The 19,015-nt window shown below is 63.2% G+C and overlaps 1 protein-coding gene across 1 annotated transcript; it reads left to right on the plus strand.

Moving 5' to 3' along the window:
* Positions 1 to 2,738: 2,738 nt before the first annotated feature.
* On the plus strand, positions 2,739 to 15,989 carry LPCAT1 (lysophosphatidylcholine acyltransferase 1). Its single transcript, XM_036493773.2, has 14 exons — positions 2,739 to 2,990; positions 6,608 to 6,750; positions 7,276 to 7,490; positions 7,723 to 7,835; positions 8,381 to 8,441; positions 9,620 to 9,678; positions 10,177 to 10,211; positions 10,961 to 11,015; positions 12,505 to 12,587; positions 13,494 to 13,619; positions 14,169 to 14,316; positions 14,547 to 14,645; positions 15,420 to 15,561; positions 15,670 to 15,989. Exons 1-14 carry the CDS (start codon positions 2,850 to 2,852, stop codon positions 15,852 to 15,854), a joined length of 1,605 nt encoding a protein of 534 aa, XP_036349666.2. The 5' UTR covers positions 2,739 to 2,849; the 3' UTR covers positions 15,855 to 15,989.
* The last annotated feature ends 3,026 nt before the right edge of the window (positions 15,990 to 19,015 follow it).

The following is a 19,015-nucleotide window of genomic DNA, read 5'->3' on the forward strand; positions in this document are numbered from 1 at the left end:
AGCCTATCATACCACTGTGCTGGCCCCTCTCAAATGACTCTGAAGCCAGAAAACCACACTGTATTGCAAAACACATAAGCCTGGGAGCAGAGGCAGGGATGGGGGGCAAGTTCTTGTGTTGGAGCAAAGCAAAAAAAAAAAAAACAAACTTACACGTGATCTGAGAGGTAGAGGCTCCCGAGGGGACCGGGAAGGAGTGCTCCCAGGCCTGCCACTTGCTCCTGGACAAAGGGGCTGCCAAGGCAGACCGGGTCAGTGCAGAGGCACCACTGAGGCCTTTCCACTGCACGCCAAGCAGCGGCCTCCAGGACAGCTCCTGGGAGCCTGTCCATTCCCAAGGCCGTGCATGTCTCTGTGGGAGCCATGCCATGGACCCTCCCCAACAGGGGCAGACCTCCCCGCAGTGTGGGTAACCTCAGCCCACTCCCTACCTGTGGCTGCAGGAGCTGTGACGGTCTCGGACAGCACCCAGTTAGTGTCCTGCTCTGCCTGCAGCTGCAGCCCAAGTCTTGCATGTGCAGGCGCCTGCACTGCACAGCTGAGTGCGTGGAGTCCCTCTGCTCCCGATGGTCAGGGGCAGCAGGCTGGCTCTAATGGGGCTGCTCCTGTGCTCCTGGCTTGGACCTGGCCCTGCCCCAGATGTGGGGCAACTGGGGAGGAAGCTGGACCTTCTTGCTCACTCTACCTTCCAGTGCCCTGAGTGCCGGTCCCATGGGCAGCAGGATACCCAATGCCTGCGGGTGGGGGTACCCCTGGGGGAGATATCCTTCCCAGAAAGGCTTCTGGGAACATTCTGGAAGGGAGGGGAGTACTGTGCTCCTGAAGGTTGTCACACAATGCTCATTGCAGCCAGCAGCTCTTGGGAAATCCATGCCTTGTTCTGCTGTGGGGAAGGTCAGAGCCCGCTGCCTGGCCTCCACCTTGCTGGTTTGGAGCCAGCTCAGGTCTGCAACAAGCTGGTGTTGCAGGGAAGGGAGGAAGGCCCATCCCAAACCCCAGATTCCCCGCGGCGAGGTGGAATGGCGGGCTGCCATCAGCCCTGCCAGGAAGTCCCACCCTCCTGACTCAGCCTGTGGGGACAACCCCTCCACTCAGCTGAGGAAACCTGTGATCCCATAAGAGTCCTCATCGTGTCCGCTGGAGCTGAAAGTTTGCACAAGGGCCCCATCGGTAAGGGTCAGGTGAGCCTGAGCAGGAACTGCAGCCTGGGGTGATGCTCAGGCCAGAGCTCCTGGCATGTATCCAGTGTGTTGGCAAGGTGGGCACCATGAGCAGCTCAGCAGGGTGTGTGTGTGCAAGTTTATGCACAGGTGTATACATGGATGTGTGAGCACATACAGATAGACTGTGAACAGTCCACTCATCCACACCCACTGCCCCTCATCTCCAGCAGTATGACAGACATCCCTCACCCCTGCAAAGAACATATCCAGACCCAAGCCCACGAGCTTGGGATCCGTGAGAGCCTCCCGCCAGGGTGCCCTAGTCTCAGTACTGCCCTCAGGGCATGTCAAAGCTGCTGTGCCTACTGTGCCAGCAGCACACAAGTGTGACGTTGACACAGCGTGCCATGGACAAAGCACTGCTCTGGCGGCCCAGCCCTGTCCACTCCTCAGCTCAGTCCTGCTCCTTTCCCTTGGGAGGGCCCCTCTGCGCCGGGGACCTCCCCCACAAACCCAGCTCAGGACCTGCACTGCTCTCCTCAGACCTGCTCTGGCCTTGGTCTAGCCTGTACCTCCCAACACTGCCTGTTGTGACTGGGCATAGCAGATGTCCACTCCTGGCTGTCCTGTCCAGAACGGTGGGGGGACAGGGTATGCCCTCCCCAGTGAGCACCAGTGAGACTGGACCAGTGGGAGATGACCCTGGGGAGGCACACAGGCACACGCGTACACACTCCTCCCACTGCACCTGGACCCTGGCCACCAGCCCCTCTCCAGGGCCAGCTCACCCACCTGCGGGCTCCAAGGACCAACATGGCAACCCCCTCAGGTCTAGGTCAAGCTTCCTAGGGCAGCCCAGATAGGGCAGGAAGTTGGGGGTTGGGGAGAACCTACTGGCCAGACCCCTTGCCCTCCCTTCTCCCCCTCCCCAGAAGTCACCACACACAGATCACAATGGAGCCAAGATCCCAGGAATCCCAGGCCCAGGTGTGGAGTCAGAGAAGGACCCTCAGCCTCCGCAGGTCCAGGTGTAGGTCGCAGGGGGCCGTCCCCTGGTCAAGTCTGTATTTGATTGACAGCAAAGACTGAGGGGTAGATCAGGGACTCAGGCAGCCTTTGGGGACCCTCGCTTCGGGCCAGGGGGCTTCCGACCTCTCAGGTGCCCCTGGGAGTCCCCACCCTGGACTTCCAGCGTGACTCCAGACCCCGGGGCCGGGCGGAGGACACTGGGAAGCTCCCGAGGCCAGCCCCTTCCTCTGCACTCCCGGCGCGGCCCTGCCCCCTTCCCGCGGGAATTAGCAAAATTCGACCAGGAAGTTGCTGGGTTCAGGCACAGGGACGCAGCCCGAGGGCTCCCCCGACCGCCCCCCGCGCGCCCGGGGGTCAGGGTCCGGCCCAACCCCTCGGACGCCGGCCACGGCGCGATGCGCACCCAGGACCCCCGAGCCCGGCGTCTGCGCCCGCGGGAGGAGGCTGCGCCGCCCGGGCTGGGCCGCCCTTCCCGCGGGCCGGGGGCGGCGCTCGACGGAGGCCCCGCCCGCGCCCCTCGCCGCGCCCCTCGCCCGCCCACGTCACGCCGCGCCGCGCCCGCGCCTGCGCCCGGCCCGCTCCCGCCGCGGCGCATCCTCGCCCGCGCCCCGGCCCCGGCCCCGCGGCGTCCTGCTCTCCTCCCGGCGGGCGCCGGCCATGCGGCTGCGGACGCGCGGGCCTCGGGCCGTCCCCACCTCCGCCTCCGGTGCGGGGGCCGGCGACGCGCCGCGCTTGGCGCCCCCGGGGCGGAACCCTTTCGTGCACGAGCTGCGCCTCGACGCTCTGCAGAAGGCCCAGGTGGGTGCGCGGGGCCCGCGGGGGCTGGGGCGGAGAAGCCGGGGAAGGGTCCTGGGGCGCGGGGAGATGTGGGGCCTGCGCTGGGGCCCGCCCCGCAGCCCCGATCCCCGATCCTCGCGCGCGCCCGCAGCCCCGCCCCCGGGCCCGGCGCGCGGGGACCCGGAGCTGGCTCGGCGGCTCGCCAGGCAGCGACTTTGTCTCGGGCGAGCCTCGTGTGTGGGACCCCGTCGGCCTGCGGTGAGAGTGGAAGGGTCCCGCCGGGCTGCCTGCTGCTTCCCGGTGCGCGCATCGTTCCGACCGCGGGGAACGCCCGCTCCCAGAGCCAACGCCTCCTGCGACGGACAGGGCCAGGGGCTGCTCGCCGGGCCGGCGCGGCCCGGAGCCTGAGGACGTGTGTCCCACCCCAGGGAACAAACTTCCTTCACGCCGGAACGCCTTGGACACGGTAGAGGGGGGCGGCGGCCGAGGGGGAGCCCCTGGAGTGCCCAGGCCACCCCCTCCACTCTTTGTGGCCCACAGGTGCGCCTGGCACATGCCTGGTCCCTCTCCCCCCACCTCACGCTATCCCCTGGGAGGCCGCACTGACCCCTCCCTCATGTGGGCTCCCCACGCAGGTCAAGACGCCCCTCCCGTCCCGGTCCCTGGAGTCCCCTTGTGTCCTGCCCAGAAGTGGGTGTCCACAGCCGCTTGGAGTGGGTCCAGCCTGGGTCAGATGCAGATCTCACTGAGTGAGGCTGGGGAAGGCCACTTCCGCAAATGAGGGCCCAGATGTGGGGATGCCCCCAGGGACTGCCCCAGTCCGCTGGGCTGGTGTTGGCAGCTCCTGGAGCTCAGGGACCCGGAAGAGATGCTGGAGCCCTGCTTGTCGTTTAAGATTTGTCTGTTCATTTGAAAGGCTGAGCTGGAGGAAGTCTCGCTCGGTTGGTTCTCTCCCCACATGGCTGCAGTGGCCGGAGCTGGGTCAGGCTGAAGGCTGATGCTCCTTCCTGGTCTCCCACATTGAGCCAGTGTCCTCCACTGCTTTCCCAGGCCGCAGGCAGGGAGCTGGATGGGAAGCTGAGCAGCTGGGACTGGAATGGATGCCTTTATGGGTTGCTGGCACTGTAGGTGGCAGATTAGCTTGCTGTGCCACAGCACCGCCCTAAGGGTCCCTGCTTTCTCAGCGAGGGTGTGGAGTGCAGGGTGATGGCATGGTGCATGGTGTAGGCCCCTAGTAGGGGGCTCATGTTTGAGCTGGTGACCGGCACATGGGGCTTCCTGGGCAGGCTGCCTCAGTGCCAACCAGCCAGGGAGCTCCCTTCCTGGTCCTGCTCAGCGCATCTCTGCCTAATCCACAGAGGATTACGGCCAGGGTCGGGCCAAGGGCAGATCCCTGCGCGGGCTGTGTCCAACACATTGCATGCCAGCCTCTCCACAGGGCCAGCTCCTCCTGAGTCTCGTAGGAGTGTACATTGAGACAAATATGGGGCTGAGGCCAGCCAGGGCAGAAGCCAGCCCAGGGGTCCCTGCTGGCCTCTCTGCTGGGCAGTAGCTGGGCCCTCATGCTGTATGTGCTTGCTCAGGGACCCTGGAAGTAGGGGAGCCTGAGGGGCACGCTGACCCTGGTCTGTGACCATGTCCAGGAGCTGGGACTGTGTATAACTTTGCCCTGCCCCACCTCAGCGCTGTGCCCCGTCCTCTACCCAGTGCCCCGTCCTCGGCGCTGTGCCCCATCCCCCACCCAGCGCCCCGACCTTGGCGCTGTGCCCCGTCCCCCACCCAGCGCCCCATCCTTGGCGCTGTGCCTCTGTCCAGCTTCCTGGACAGGCCTTCCTGCATGTTTGCTGATGCGCCCTGTGTTTTGCCAAAGGAGGGATTTGATTCCGTCCTCTTGTGGCTACTGGAGAGCTGGGTGCTTGGCTCACCTAGGCACATCAGATGCGTCAAAGCAGGCCCCCCCCCACAGCTGCACCCCTGCCCTGGAAATTCCCGAAGTCTTAGCTACCCCCAGACTTAGCTACTCTCCTGTTGGGGACCCTCATGGGACACAGCCAGCTCTTGGGTCACCTGTGTCCAGATTCAGTGACCCTGAGGGTCCCACGTGACTGTGGGTGACAGGTGACCCTGAGTGACCCCCAAGGCCCGGTCACTGTGGGTGACGGGTGGGTGACAGGTGACCCCGAGTGACCCCAGGGCCTGGGTCTCAGTGAAAGGGACATGCTGGTGTTGCAGGGCCTTCGCTTGCACTGAGCTGAGGCAGTGGGGCTGTGTGTGCGGGTGACGTGAGCTCAGGTGCCTGAGCAGGTGCCGCGGGAGACCTGTGGTTCCTGGGTGCGGGTGACGTGAGCTCAGGTGCCTGAGCAGGTGCCGCGGGAGACCTGTGGTTCCTGGGTTCTGCTTATTCTGGCCGGGTGAAGTCTGCTTTGCTGCACCCTATGCTGGCTTGGTGTGGGGGTGTCTCCCAAGCCCCCCACCCCGCCGTGTGGGCCTGAGGGCCTGCCCCTTCCTGCTGCGCTGGTCTCCTTGGGAGCAGTCCTCCTGCCCCGGTGTTCACTACACCGCCTATGCGGCTGAGCTTCACCCGAGCGGCCTTCCACTCCCCTTGCCCTGGGGCAGCCTCATGGGGTCCACCTGCTCCCCAAGGCGGCTCCCAGGGGTGGAGAAGGTGCACACCAGCACCCCAACAGCGCATCCGGCAGTAGCTTCTGGTTGGGCACCTAGAAGTGGGGGCCACTTCCTGACTAACCCCGCATGTCCCTGGACTGGCCAGAGTGGTGAGAACCGGTTGTGTGTTCTGTGTGCTCAGAGTAGAGGTGGGACCAGGAGGACAGAGATCTGCCCTTGAAGGCTGTGGGGAGCCAGAGGACAAGATCCCACAGGCATCACCAGGCACTGGTGGGGTGTGCAGACAGATGGGAGCATAGACCCCAAGGGCTATGGGCCACCTCTGATGTGGGTTCGGCAGCCCAGCTGCCATTATGGTAGACACAGTGGATCGGGAAGTGCCTGCTGATGACCTGGAGTAGGGGCACAGGAGCCAGGCTCCCAGCATGTCCATGGTCCTGCCCATCATGCTGTCCCCTCATGCTGTGTTCACCTGCTTATCCCCCAGGTGGTATCCACAGGTTCACAACTGCCTGTCCCCCAGGTGTCCCCATGAGCTCACACCTGCCTCTCCCCCAGGTGTCCCTGTGAGCTCACACCTGCCTGACCCCAGGTGGTTTTCATCGGCTTATACCTGCCTGTCTGCCAGGTGTCCCCATGAGCTCACGCCTGCCTCCCCCACAGGTGTTCCTGTGAACTCACGCCTGCCTGACCCCAGGTGGTCTTCATGGGTTCGCACCTGCCTCTCCCACAGGTGTCTCCTTGAGCTCACACCTGTCTGTCCCCCAGGTGTCCCCATGAGCTCACACCTGCCTCTCTCATAGGTGGTCTTCACTGGCTCACACCTGCCTGTCCCCCAGGTCTCCCCATGAGCTCACACCTGCCTCTCCCACAGGTGTCCCCATGAGCTCACACCTACCTCTCCCCCAGGTGTCCCCGTGAGCTCACACCTGCCACTCCCCCAGATGGTCTTTACAGGCTCACATCTGCCTGACCCCCAGGTGGTCTTCACAGCCTCACACCTGTCTCCCCAGGTGGTCTTCATGACGCTGACGCTCTTCCCCATCCGGCTCCTGTGCGCGGCCTTTATGATGTTGCTGGCCTGGCCCTTTGCGCTGCTGGCTTCTCTGGGACCTGCCGACCAGGAGCCTGAGCGGCCTCTGGCCTTGTGGCGTAGGTGAGTAGCAGCAACAGTTGCGTGTTGGCCCCAGTGTCTCACACGCACCCACACGGCCTGTCTGTCCTACCTGTTCTGCCCTGGAGCTGCCCGAGGCATGTCGTCTGCCGGCCCTGGGGCCAGGTGGGCTCCTTGCTGCCTGCCACCTCATTGGTGTTGGCCGTGTCTAGGCCATGCTGACTCCCTGGACCCTGGGGGCTGGCAGTGCCAGAAGTGGCCAAGTGTGAGCCAGCCACCACATCTTCACAGTCCAGAAATCACACTCCCGCATGGCCGTTTCTGGCCAGACTCAGGGGGAAGTACCAGCCTTGGGCAGCCACTGCTGGGACCAGGCTCAGTGCTGCCCTTAGCAGAGCACAGGATCTCAGCGGTCTGCCCACTGCATATGCAGTGGGACCAGGCCAGACCACAGTGACCTCCGTCTGCTGGACTTGCCATCCACTTGGTGTGTGTGAGGGCCCTTGGGTGTCTGCCTCCCTTGCATGACGGGCGTGCTGGACACTCGTGCCTTCCGTGTTGCTGCAGGGCTGTGGACCTCCTGCTCAGGGCCATCATGCGGGCCATGTGGTTCGCCGGCGGCTTCCACTGGGTGACCGTGAAGGGGCGGCAGGCGCTGCCCTCCGAGGCAGCTGTCTTCACGCTCGCCCCCCACTCCTCCTACTTTGATGCTATTCCCGTCACCATGACGATGTCGTCCATCGTGATGAAGGCTGAGAGCAGGGACATCCCGATCTGGGGAAGTGAGTGACCCCGCCCCTGGGGGAGTCCTGGGCTTGGACGGAGTCCCACCGAGCTGTGTGCTGGTCACACTGGGCTGTTGTCACTGTGGGCAGTGGGAAACGGATGCTTAGGGTTTGTGGTGGGTCCTGGCCCTGTGGGTGTCACCTGTCACCCTGTGAATCCAATACCCAGACTATGGCCTGGCCTGAGGATGTGGGGAGGCCCAGTCCCGCTCACCCTGTGCCCCCTCAGCTCTGATCAGGTACATCCGGCCAGTGTTCGTGTCCCGCGCTGACCAGGACTCTCGCAGGAAGACGGTGGAGGAGATCAAGCGGCGGGCGCAGTCCAAAGGGATATGGCCCCAGGTATTGACCAGCGCCTGCTCAGCCCGCCCATGCCGCTGACCGGCTCCCACTCGACCAGCCCCGAGCCGCTGGCGGGCGCAGTCCAAGGGGATGTGGCCCCAGGTATTGACCAGTGCCTGCTCAGCCCGCCCATGCCGCTGACCGGCGCCCACTCGACCAGCCCCGAGCCGCTGGCGGGCGCAGTCCAAGGGGATGTGGCCCCAGGTATTGACCAGTGCCTGCTCAGCCCGCCCATGCCGCTGACCGGCGCCCACTCGACCAGCCCCGTGCCACTGGCGGGCGCAGTCCAAGGGGATGTGGCCCCAGGTATTGACCAGCACCTGCTCAGCCCGCCCATGCCGCTGACCGGCCCCGAGCCGCTGGCGGGCGCGCACTCAGCCCGCCCGTGCCACTGACCCCTGCACTGGGTCCCACCTGTGGCTTCAGTGCTGACCTGACTGAGAGCGGGCAAGCTGGGCCCTGGCCCTTGTGCCAGATCGGGGGGCCTGGAGTGCCAGTTCCCACCTGTAGCCTCAGTGCTGATGCCCTGCCCCCCTCACCCCCAGATCATGATTTTCCCAGAAGGCACCTGCACCAATAGGACCTGCCTCATCACCTTCAAGCCTGGTAGGTACTGCCCCTCTGCTGCCTTTGGGGCCACATGGCCAGCCCTCCCCTGTGCTGGGGTCTCCCTGCTGGGTGGGTCCAGCCTGGGACCAGTAATTACCCTCCCCAGAGAGGCTCAAGAGAGGATGAGGCAAGCCATAAGCCCCTGGCCATGCGGGTCCACTGCTGCGTATGGCCCTGCCCGGCCGTGGGCTTGGCCAGTGGCTGCCAGGGCCAGGGCTACTCTGTCCACTTCCCCAAGGCTCACATTGGGCTCCTTGCGGTGTTGGTCCTCGCCTCTCCCACAGAGAGTCCTGGTAGACCATCACAGGCACGCAAGGGGTTCCACAAGGCCACATGTAGTGTCCTTCAGGAGTCTTTCTGAGGCCCCCAGTTCTCTCATCCCCCAGGGCTGCCTGCGTCCACATTGCTGTACTGGTGCCAGGCACAGGAGGAGCTGCCACCTGCGCCCATATCAGGCGGGGCAGGGACACGGGTCCTGCAGGGACACGGCGTCTCACCTGGCATTAGCAAGGGGTGGGGCTGGCATGTTCTCACTCAGGTGTGGCATGTGTGTCTAGAGGCCCGTCTTGTCTGGGTTCCCACTTTAGAAAATTGGATAGAAGCTTGGGTGTGGCCAAAGGTGCACAGATGGGATGGCTGAGCTGAGGGCATACCCACCGTTGTCAACCTCGACTGGGCCCGAGCACCCAGAGCGAGCTCCTGGGGCTGCGCGGAGAGATGCAGCCTAGCACTGGGCCCCATGGAGGAAGTGACCATAGGGCTTGGAGATGGCTGCTGCATACGACTGAGCAGACAACCTCCTGATGTGTAATGGTGTGGCCACAGCAGGACATGCGGGGGCCAGGCAGCAGGGTCCCCAGGACCAGGGGACGGCCCCAGGAGATCCAAGCTGCTCCCATTCCCTCAGGAGCCTGGCAGGTGTCTGGGACGAAAGGCAGATCCAGACTGGGCTGCGACCAGCCAAGATGAGGCTGGGAGGTAGTAGAGGGCCGAATCCTGGGGTGCATGTAGTTGTGGGCAGAGCAGACCCTAATGCAGCCAGGCGCGGGAGCCCGGGGGTCAGGCGCCCAGCAGTGACCCTACGCTACCTCGCACCCTGGGCAGTCAGTGCAGGGGCTGGGCAACGTGAGCAGGACCCCTGGCCAGTGGTACCCACGGCCTGGCTATCTCCACAGGTGCCTTCATTCCTGGGGTCCCCGTGCAGCCCGTGGTCCTGCGCTACCCAAACAGGCTGGTATGTTGTGGAAGAGGTCGGTAAAGGCGGGGTCCTGGTGTGTGCCTGTCGCCTTCCTAGCTCCCTGCTAGGGCTGGGGGCTCCCAGTGTGGCAACGGGGTCAGCGGCCAGCAGCTGACCTAGGGGGCACTGGTGGTGGGGAACTGGGGACGACAGGAGAGGACATATATTGTGGGGGGAGCTGGGGGGACAGGAAGGGGAGCGTGGTTGGTGGGCAGGAGGGGGCAGAGTTGGGACAGACTCAGGCAGCAAGGGCAGCACGGCAGGCTCCCCAGAGTCACCCCGATCCAGGAGGCAGCAGGAGGGAGGTGCAGGCTGGCAGTGGCTGTAGGGTCAGCTGAGTGGGCCTTGGGCAAAGACCTAGGGAACATCGAGGCAGGTGGTATGTCCCCTTTGCAGCCAGGATCGACTAGGCCATGTGGGGCAGCTACAAGGTCTCTGGGGGCCAGGGTGGTCTTTGCTGATCTCAAACCCCTTGGTCCCACCCCTCTACCCCAGGACACCATCACGTGGACGTGGCAGGGGCCTGGAGCGTAAGTTGGACACCACACCGCCATCTGCTGTCATGTCTCCAGTGGCTGCTCGGCGGGCGTCACAAGTGCATTTCGTAGCCATTGGGGGCTATGAACAGTGGGGGCTTGGTGCAGCAGCCCCGGCTGCCTCTACTGGCCCCACTTGCAGGAACTTCTCCCTCCCACCTGGGTTCTGCCTGGTGCTCGCTCCCTCTCACCCTCGCCATGGCCAGGGCAGGGACGGTGGTGGTGCAGGTGGCTGGCTCTGCGGTGGTGAGCATCCCACCCCAGACAGACGCCCAGGATTCATTGTGCTGTTTAGCAGGAGGAAGCTACCAAGGGAGCAAGTGGGCAGAGGTCGGGAGGGAGCCGGGCCCAGGGTGGACAGTGCTAAGAAGAGCCTGAGCACCAGGGAGGAATGAACAGACTTCCAGTACTCCCTGGCCAACGGTGGTCAGCTCCACTGAGGCCAGGGGCACAGACAGCAGGCCCAGGGGAGGCTGCAGCATGCGTACCTACGTGTCCACATGTCCGCGTGTCCACAGGATGTGGCTGCGGTGGCACAGTATCCCAGACGGGAAGGCAGCCGTTGGCCAGGCTATGGGCAGGTGCTAAGCAGACAGGCCAAGGGCCAGGCTTGGGCAGCTTCAGTTCTACGCACGGCTGTGGGACCCCAGGCCTGGGCTCTGGCCACTGGGACAGGCCAGCTGGGCTCACTGGGGAAGCTGGTCCACAGCCTGCCCTGACCCTCGTCCATTCCCTGTTTCAAGGTTGAAAATCCTGTGGCTGACGCTGTGCCAGTTCCATAATCGGGTAGAGATTGAGGTTGGTGCTGCAGTGGCATGGTCAGGCGACAGGTCACTGTGTGATGGGGTCCCTCGGGGGTGGGCATGGACAGGCGACAGGTCACTGTGTGACGGGGTCCCTCGGGGGTGGGCATGGTCAGGCGGCGGGTCACTGTGTGACGGGGTCCCTCGGGGGTGGGCATGGACAGGCGACAGGTCACTGTGTGACGGGGTCCCTCGGGGGTGGGCATGGACAGACAGGTCGCTGTGTGACGGGGTCCCTCGGGGGTGGGCATGGACAGACAGGTCGCTGTGTGACGGGGTCCCTCGGGGGTGGGCATGGACAGACAGGTCACTGTGTGACGGGGTCCCTCGGGGGTGGGATGCATAAGCCGGGCTCACTGCAGCATCCCACAGTGACCATGGGCAGGAGGACCGGGACATCACCGTGCATTTTCTGAGTTTCTCGGTGAACATCAGGAACCTGGGCCATCGTTGGGGGCCCCGAGCCACTGTCCGCATGCAGGACTGACACTGTGCCCCACCGTGACCTGCACTCCCAAGCAGAGGCTGTGGAGCTCCCTGTGGCGTAGCCAGGGCCTGTCTCCGGGGCTCGTTGCTGAGGTCCAGGTGCCTGCACTGCTCACTGCTGTGCAGTGCTGGCGTGGCCACAAAGTACGGTGGTTCCCACGAGCAAAGAGTAGGGTTTCCTGGGGCTTAATGGAACAGGAACTGAGTGAGGCTGTGGCCTGTCATGCGCATGTGCACAGAGTCACATGCATCTGGAGTGTGTGTTGTGATTTGCAGATGCAGGTATTCTATGGGCAGGAGAATGCATGTGTGTTCAGTGGGTGTGTGGCACACGTGGGTGTTGGAGCATGGCACACGTGGGTGTTGGTGTGTGGCACACGTGGGTGTTGGAGCGTGGCACATGCGGTGTTAGTGTGTGGCACACGTGGGTGTTGGTGTGTGGCACACGTGGGTGTTGGTGTGTGGCACATGCGGTGTTAATGTGTGGCACACATGGGTGTTGGTGTGTGGTACACGTGGGTGTTGGTGTGTGGCACACGTGGGTGTTGGAGCATGGCACACGTGGGTGTTGGTGTGTGGTACACGTGGGTGTTGGTGTGTGGCACACGTGGGTGTTGGAGCATGGCACACGTGGGTGTTGGTGTGTGGTACACGTGTATGTTGGTGTGTGGCACACGTGGGTGTTGGAGCGTGGCACATGTGGGTGTTGGTATGTGTGGTATACATGGGTGTTGGTGTGTGGCACATGTGGGTGTTGGTGTGTGGCACATGTGGGTGTTGGAGCTTGGCACATGCGGTGTTGGTGTGTGGCACACGTGGGTGTTGGTATGTGTGGTATACATGGGTGTTGGTGTGTGGTTAGCATGGATGTTGATCCCCACAGGGTCCCCCAGTGGGTCAGATCCTTCGGGACAGAGCACCATAGGGTCAGCCAGCCACTGGTCCCTTGTGGTGGCTCCAGGTGGCCCAGGGTAATGTGGCCACTCTGTCGTTCTCAGTTCCTGCCAGTGTACAACCCCTCGGAGGAGGAGAAGCGGGACCCCGCGCTGTTCGCTAGCAACGTGCGGCGCATTATGGCAGAGTGAGTGGCCCCTGCCCAGGTGCAGGCAGAATGGTACTTCAAAGCCCCCAGCTGCCAGCGCAGGGCTGGCAGGGCCCCCAGCCAGAGTCTGGGTGCAGGTGCCTGCTGAGGTCTTGGGGCTGCACAGAGTACCTCAGGGGGATGCTGTGGGTCTCCAGGCAGTTACAGCGTCCACTCTCTGTGAGCTTTGAGGCCCTCAGCCAGTGTGGTGCTGACTGGACCCTTCCTCTGAGTTCCTCCCTGGCTGCTGCCCGGCAAGGTCCGCCGCTGGTCTCTGGGAGTGTGAGGGGCAGGAAGGCCTGGCGTGGGGAGTCCTTGTCCTTGTGGGTCCTGTGATTGCCCCTGCTGGCCTGTGTCACTTGTATCTGAGCAGAGTCGCCAGGGGCAGGGTGGGGAAGGCAGCCTTGTGCTTATCCATGGACCCTGCTGGTCTGAGCCTTGCATCTATGGGATGGGCCAGGACAGCGCAGCCCCAGAGCTGGCTAAGGGTAGTCACAGTGTGGCCTGCAGGTCACCAAACTGTGTCCCCCACATGCTCAGGATGGAGTCTGTGACCCTGGGGGTTCTGGCCCTGTGGGTACTACGCCTGGGGGGTTCATGGGAAAGGCTGGCCCCTCAGGATTTGGGGATCCCAGGTTGCAGGGGCCTGTTGTGCAGGGGACCTGGGGTTCCCCCAGAGGGTGGCTTCTCCCATGTGAAGCCCCTGCTGAGCACTGGGCTGGGCCTTGGACCTCAAGGTTAAGTGAGCAGTGGGCACCTCAACTGTGCTACCCCCCACCCCCCAACCTCAGTCCTCACTGTGGCCCCACCCCATGCAGTGCACCCATGCTCAGTGTGCCTGCCCCTCACCCTGCCTGTCACCAAGGGCAAGGTGGGCGCAGGCTAATGGCGCCCCGTGTCTCACAGGGCCCTGGGTGTTGCTGTGACTGACTACACCTTTGAGGACTGCCAGCTGGCCCTCGCTGAGGGGCACCTGAGGCTGCCGGCCGACACCTGCCTGTTGGAGTTTGCACGGCTGGTGCGGGGCCTGGGGTGAGAGCATGCTGCACGGGGCAGGGACAGGGCCTGGGTGAATGCTCCCACAGGACAGGCAGGGCCTGGGTGAGTGCTCCCACAGGGGACAAGGCCTGGGTGAGTGCTCCCACAGGACAGAGGCAGGGCCTGGGTGAGTGCTCCCACAGGGGACAGGGCCTGGGTGAGTGCTCCCACAGGACAGGCATGGCCTGGGTGAGTGCTCCCACAGGACAGAGGCATGGCCTGGGTGAGTGCTCCCACAGGGGACAGGGCCTGGGTTAGTGCTCCCACAGGACAGGCAGGGCCTGGGTGAGTGCTCCGACAGGGGACAGGGCCTGGGTGAGTGCTCCCACAGAGGACAGAGGCAGGGCCTGGGTGAGTGCTCCCACAGGGGACAGGGCCTGGGTGAGTGCTCTCCCACAGGACAGAGGCAGGGACAGGTTGAGTGCTCCCACAGGGACAGGGTGTATGCTCCCACGGGGTGGTGCCAGCCCCTGTGCCCACCCTGGCCCTCTCCTGGGACTCAGTGTCCCCAGCGTCCACCTCCTCCCCGTCCACCCAATGCAGGCTGAAGCCCGAGAAACTGGAGCTGTGCAGGTACGCAGGGCGCGCCCAGCAACAGGGGCCCAATAAGGTCAACCTGGCGCAGTTCGCCAAGTGCCTGGAGGTGGCCGTGTCGCCAGCGCTAGAGGACCTGTTCGCGCTGTTTGATGAGGTAAGCACCTCCAGATGCCAGAGTGGGGACATGAGGCAGCTGTGGACAGGTGCACCAGGCGCCAGGGACCTCAGCCTGGCTTCATTTCCACTCCACGTGCCTAGCCCAGTGTAGTCACCACTGACTCGTGGGCTCTGCACTGTCTCCTGTGCTCTGTGGCCCAAGTGGAACACCAGCTCTGGGAGGACTGGGGGGAATCTGGGCCCCTACTGAGGCCATGTCTCCTGCAGGGCGGGGCCGGCGAGGTGGACCTGCGTGAGTACGTGGTCGCCCTGTCAGTGGTCTGCAGGCCATCCCAGACCCTGGACACCATGCAGCTGGCCTTCCAGGCAAGTGCAGGTGGTGGGTACCGTGATGCCTCAGTAGGGGAAGCCCCCGTGCTCCCAGATCTGCTCTGCCCATCCCCACAGTATGACCCAACATTGGGCACCTGGCTGGCCACGAATGCAGGAACGCGTGCTGCATACCACTCAGGCATCCCCCACGGCCTCTGGGGGTGCTGCAGGTGTAGCCCCTTCTTGGCACCTCTGAGCCCCCCATGTGTGGCCCCACACACCCAGGGACTTGGTGGAGGATGGGCAGCCAGGAGGTACGGAGCTCCTCAGGAATGGCCAGGCCCTAGGAAGCCCTTGGCTCTGATCAGACACCACAGGGTTGGCCCCGGGGCTTGGCAGCTTGGCTCAGTAACCCACGGGGTGGAAGAGTGGGACACCCCAGCAGCTCCCCTCCTGGCCACACTCCCGAGAAGTGGCCCACCATGCGGAAGGGTTAGCGGTCACCTGCAGCAGCCCAGAGCTCACCTCTGCTACCCGTGTGTCTCTTGTCCCTCAGCCCTGACCTGTTACCAGTCGTTCCCAGAAACACTCCCACTCCAGGGGACCCTCTGCTGAGGTCAGGGCTGTGCCAGGGACAGGCCTGTAGTGGGGACGGGATGTCTGACAGCTCAGGAGGCACCCAGAGGACCCCCCACCTTCCAGATGTTTCTGTGGGTGCTGGGCACTTGGAGCAGGTGCAGTCCCGCCTGTGACCACCAGGTGGCGCGCGGCGCTCTGGGTCCTGCAGCCCCCAAGCCTGGATGACCAGTGAGCACACCGGCCTCGCAGGTGTACGGCTCGCAGGAGGACGGCAGCATAGATGAGGACGCCCTGGGCAGCATCCTCAAGACCGCGCTGGGCGTGGCAGAGCTCGATGTGGCTGAGCTGTTCCAGGCCATCGATGCCAACAGCAAGGGCAGGATCGTGTTTGGTGAGTGGGCAGGCCTGTGTGGTGCAAGCAGTTGCCCCAGTCACCAGCTGCCCAGCGAGGGCAGCACCCCGCAAGACCCTGGGACCCACGCATGCCCTCTGTTTGCAGCTGACTTCCGCAGGTTCGCTGAGGCACACCCCGACTTTGCCAAGGAGTACCTGTCCACCGTGCGGGCATCCCCAGATGGCTGCTTGCTTGCTGTGCCCGTGCCCACACCCAATGGTTTCTGCGCTGACTTCAGCCCGGCCAGCACGTACCCGGGGCCAAGGCCACTCTCCAAGAAGCGGGACTAAGGGGACTTGGGAGCCGTGTGGCCCTCACAGGCTGCAGCCCAACGTTTTTTAATCTACAGAGACAGTTTTCTATGTCACTTCCTGTTGGGGCAGGACCGCCCCTTTTCAGATCCACTTTTCTACAGAGGCACTCCCCTGTGTTCCCAGGGAGGAGCCCTTCCTGCAGCCGTGCCAGGCCCCTCCCTCAGACTGCAGTGTGCAGGGTGTCCCCAGGCCCCCACGGGGCAGATGCCAGGTTGTGGATGCTGTGATGGAGGTGAACAAGCCAAGATGCTGGGGGGGCAGCCCCCTCCCCAACGGCACATGAAGGGGTTTCCAGTGAAGTCCCTGATGCCAGACCCAGCGGATGCTTGCCCTCCTGACCCCTGCCCTGCAGCAACCCTGGGCCAGGTCTGCCCATGGTCAATAAAACCCGACGACTTGGGACTGGTGGCCTTGTGTCATGTCCTTGGTGTGACTCTCAAAGGGAACAGATGGGAAGGGGCACAGTTTGTCCCTGTGGTCAGACACAGTGGTCAGTGTGTGCTGGGTCCCTCTGGCCACCAAAGCAGCCTGGACCTGCTGGCAACCCCAGCTTGCGGGTTTTGGACATTCTGGGATCCGTGGGTGATGCTGCACATGAACCTGCTGCTGGCTGCTCTGCTGCTTACTGATGCGCCTGTGGAAGTGGCTGACAAGGCTCGCTACAACCTGCAGGGGACTCGGGTGCAGGTCCTGGCCACCATAGCCTCCTGGGGGTGACCCAGCAATGAAAGTCCTCTCCCCTGCGGCCTGTCAGGGCTGAGCCTCCTAGGGGTCAGATGAGCCCCAGCGTCTTAAGGAGCCATGTTTTTGCCAACGAGGGGCCAAGGCATGTTCCCTCTGCTGTGTCCTGGTCCAGATGCCAGCCAAGGCTGGGGCTGGGCAGAGCCAGGGGCACCATACAAGCGTCCTGGTAGTCCCTGGCTGCCACCTCGGCAGAGCAGGGGCAGCACAGATGCCAGCAAAGTCTGGGACTGGGCAGAGCCAGGGGTACCATACAGGCATCCTGGTAGTCCCTGGCTGCCACTTCGGCAGAGCAGGGGTGACACAGCTTGAGCCATCACCTGGCAGGACCACCAGTGGGCTCCACAGTAACACGGTTGACAGGTGCTGCCTGGGGCAGGTTTGTTCAAGCACTCTTAGGTAGAACTAGCTGAGCTGGAAGCCACCTCGGGCAAGCGGCCAGCCCAGGTTGCAGGGTCAAGCAGAACCCTGGCTCAGGACTCCCGAAGTCTTTTCAGGAGAGGCCTCCAGGCACCAGGGCCAGAAAGTCCCTCCTGCGCCTCCACGCATGTCCCTCCTGTGCCTCCACGCATGTCCCTGGCCCTGCTTCTAATCAGCCCGGGTTGCGTGCTGAGCCCCTGAGTCCCATCCACTCTGCATGGTTCAGCAGGTTAGCATCAGGATCGAGGCGGCCAGTGTTCACCTGCATACCTGTGTGGCAGGCCGGGCTGCAGGCAGCAGCGTGGAGCACACTGACCGGAGAAAGGCCGATGGAGGCCACAGCAGAGCCATTGCCTATGTGGCAGCTGGGACCAGCTAGCCGTGCACAACACCGGCATCTCCGTGTGGACCCTGGACTGGCAGGGCGTGGACAACAGTCGGCACCATGCCCTTTCCTGCGTGGGCGCGTGGGCCCGACCACAGCCGCCCACCTGCAAGTGTGCACGTGCCTTCCACCGTGCAGCGGGATCTAGGTGGAGCCTACAAAGCAGGTCATGCAATTACACTTGGAGATTTAAACACGCCTCTCCCAGCGCAGAGCAAACATGCGAGACCTTTAGGGATGCGGCAGGCGCGGGGCGGGCCGAGGCCCAGCCGGCCGGCTGTTTGCCCAGCGGCTCCCCCGACACTACCTGTGCCAAGCCAGCGGCCGCGGCCCGCGCCCAGCCGCTAGCCTCAGCACATCTTAAATGACTCGGCTGATGCACTCCGCGCACTAATAAAAGGGCAAACAGACGTCCTGTCAATGCAAGGTGCCCGTCTGAGAAAACAGAAGCAGCATTCACGTGTCCAGCCAAGTCCTCAGGCATTTGAAGAGTAATCACTTATCCAAATAACAGTGCGTCCAAGAAAATATCAGAGGGAAGCGGGTTAGGCCACGAGCTCTGAAGGCGAGCAGGCGGGTCCCCATTGCTCCCTGCCGCAGGCCCGGGACCCAGACATGCTGGTCCCCTGCACCGGGGAGCCCCACAAGGAGTTCCCGGCTCCCGCCTTCCGCCTGGCCCAGCCACAGCTGTCGCGGCCATTTAAGAGAAGACCAGCAGATGGAAGGCCTTTCCGTGTCACTCCACCTCTCTGTAGCTCTCCCTTTCGAATAAAAAAAATATTTTACAAGATTTATTTATCTTTATTTGGAAGGCAGAGTTACAGAGAGAAGGAGATAAAAATCTTTTATTCTCTGGTTTTCTCCCAAAACGACTTCAACCACCAGAGCTGAGCTAATCCAAAGCCAGAAGCTTCTTCTGGGTCTCCCATGTGTGCAGGAGCCTAAGGACTTGAGCTATGCTCTGCTGCTTCCCAGTTGGCTGGCAGTACACTAAATCAGAAGCGGAGCAGCTCACATGGGATGCCAGCACCACAGGCTGAGGCTTAACTTGCTACATCACACATGCATAAATCTAGAAACAAAACTTAAGAAAGTCAGAGCTTTGGTGCTGCATTGAACCTGGGGGGAGGGAAGGTAGGGGCAAGGTGCCCCGTTTCTCTACTTACTCAGGACCAGTGTTGTAACATGCTAGGTGAAGCTGTCACCTGCCATCCCACATAGGCTCCGGTTCAAATCCCAGCTGCTCCACTTCCCATCCAGCTACCTGCTAAAGCACTTGACCCAGGTCCTCAGCCCTCGCCACTGGAGACTGGGTGGAATGCCAAGCTCCTGGCATTGCCTGGCCCAGCCCTGGCCACTGTGGCCCTCAGGGAGTGAACCGGTGGTTAGATTTTTTTTTTATCTCTGCAAATGAATAAAAAATTTGAACAGCTGCAAATTTTAGCTGCGCACTGTACTTGTTTGTGCATGAACATTTTGGCACACATGCATGCACAGCCAAAATGTACAGGCACACACATTTACACACAGCACTGTGCAGTCTCACCCTTGACCTGGCAGGCCCTACTAAGGGGGGGCTGGCTCTGTCCAT

The sequence above is a fragment of the Ochotona princeps genome, chromosome 23 (assembly GCF_030435755.1).
Source record: "Ochotona princeps isolate mOchPri1 chromosome 23, mOchPri1.hap1, whole genome shotgun sequence".
In the NCBI taxonomy this organism is placed as follows: Eukaryota; Metazoa; Chordata; class Mammalia; order Lagomorpha; family Ochotonidae; genus Ochotona; species Ochotona princeps.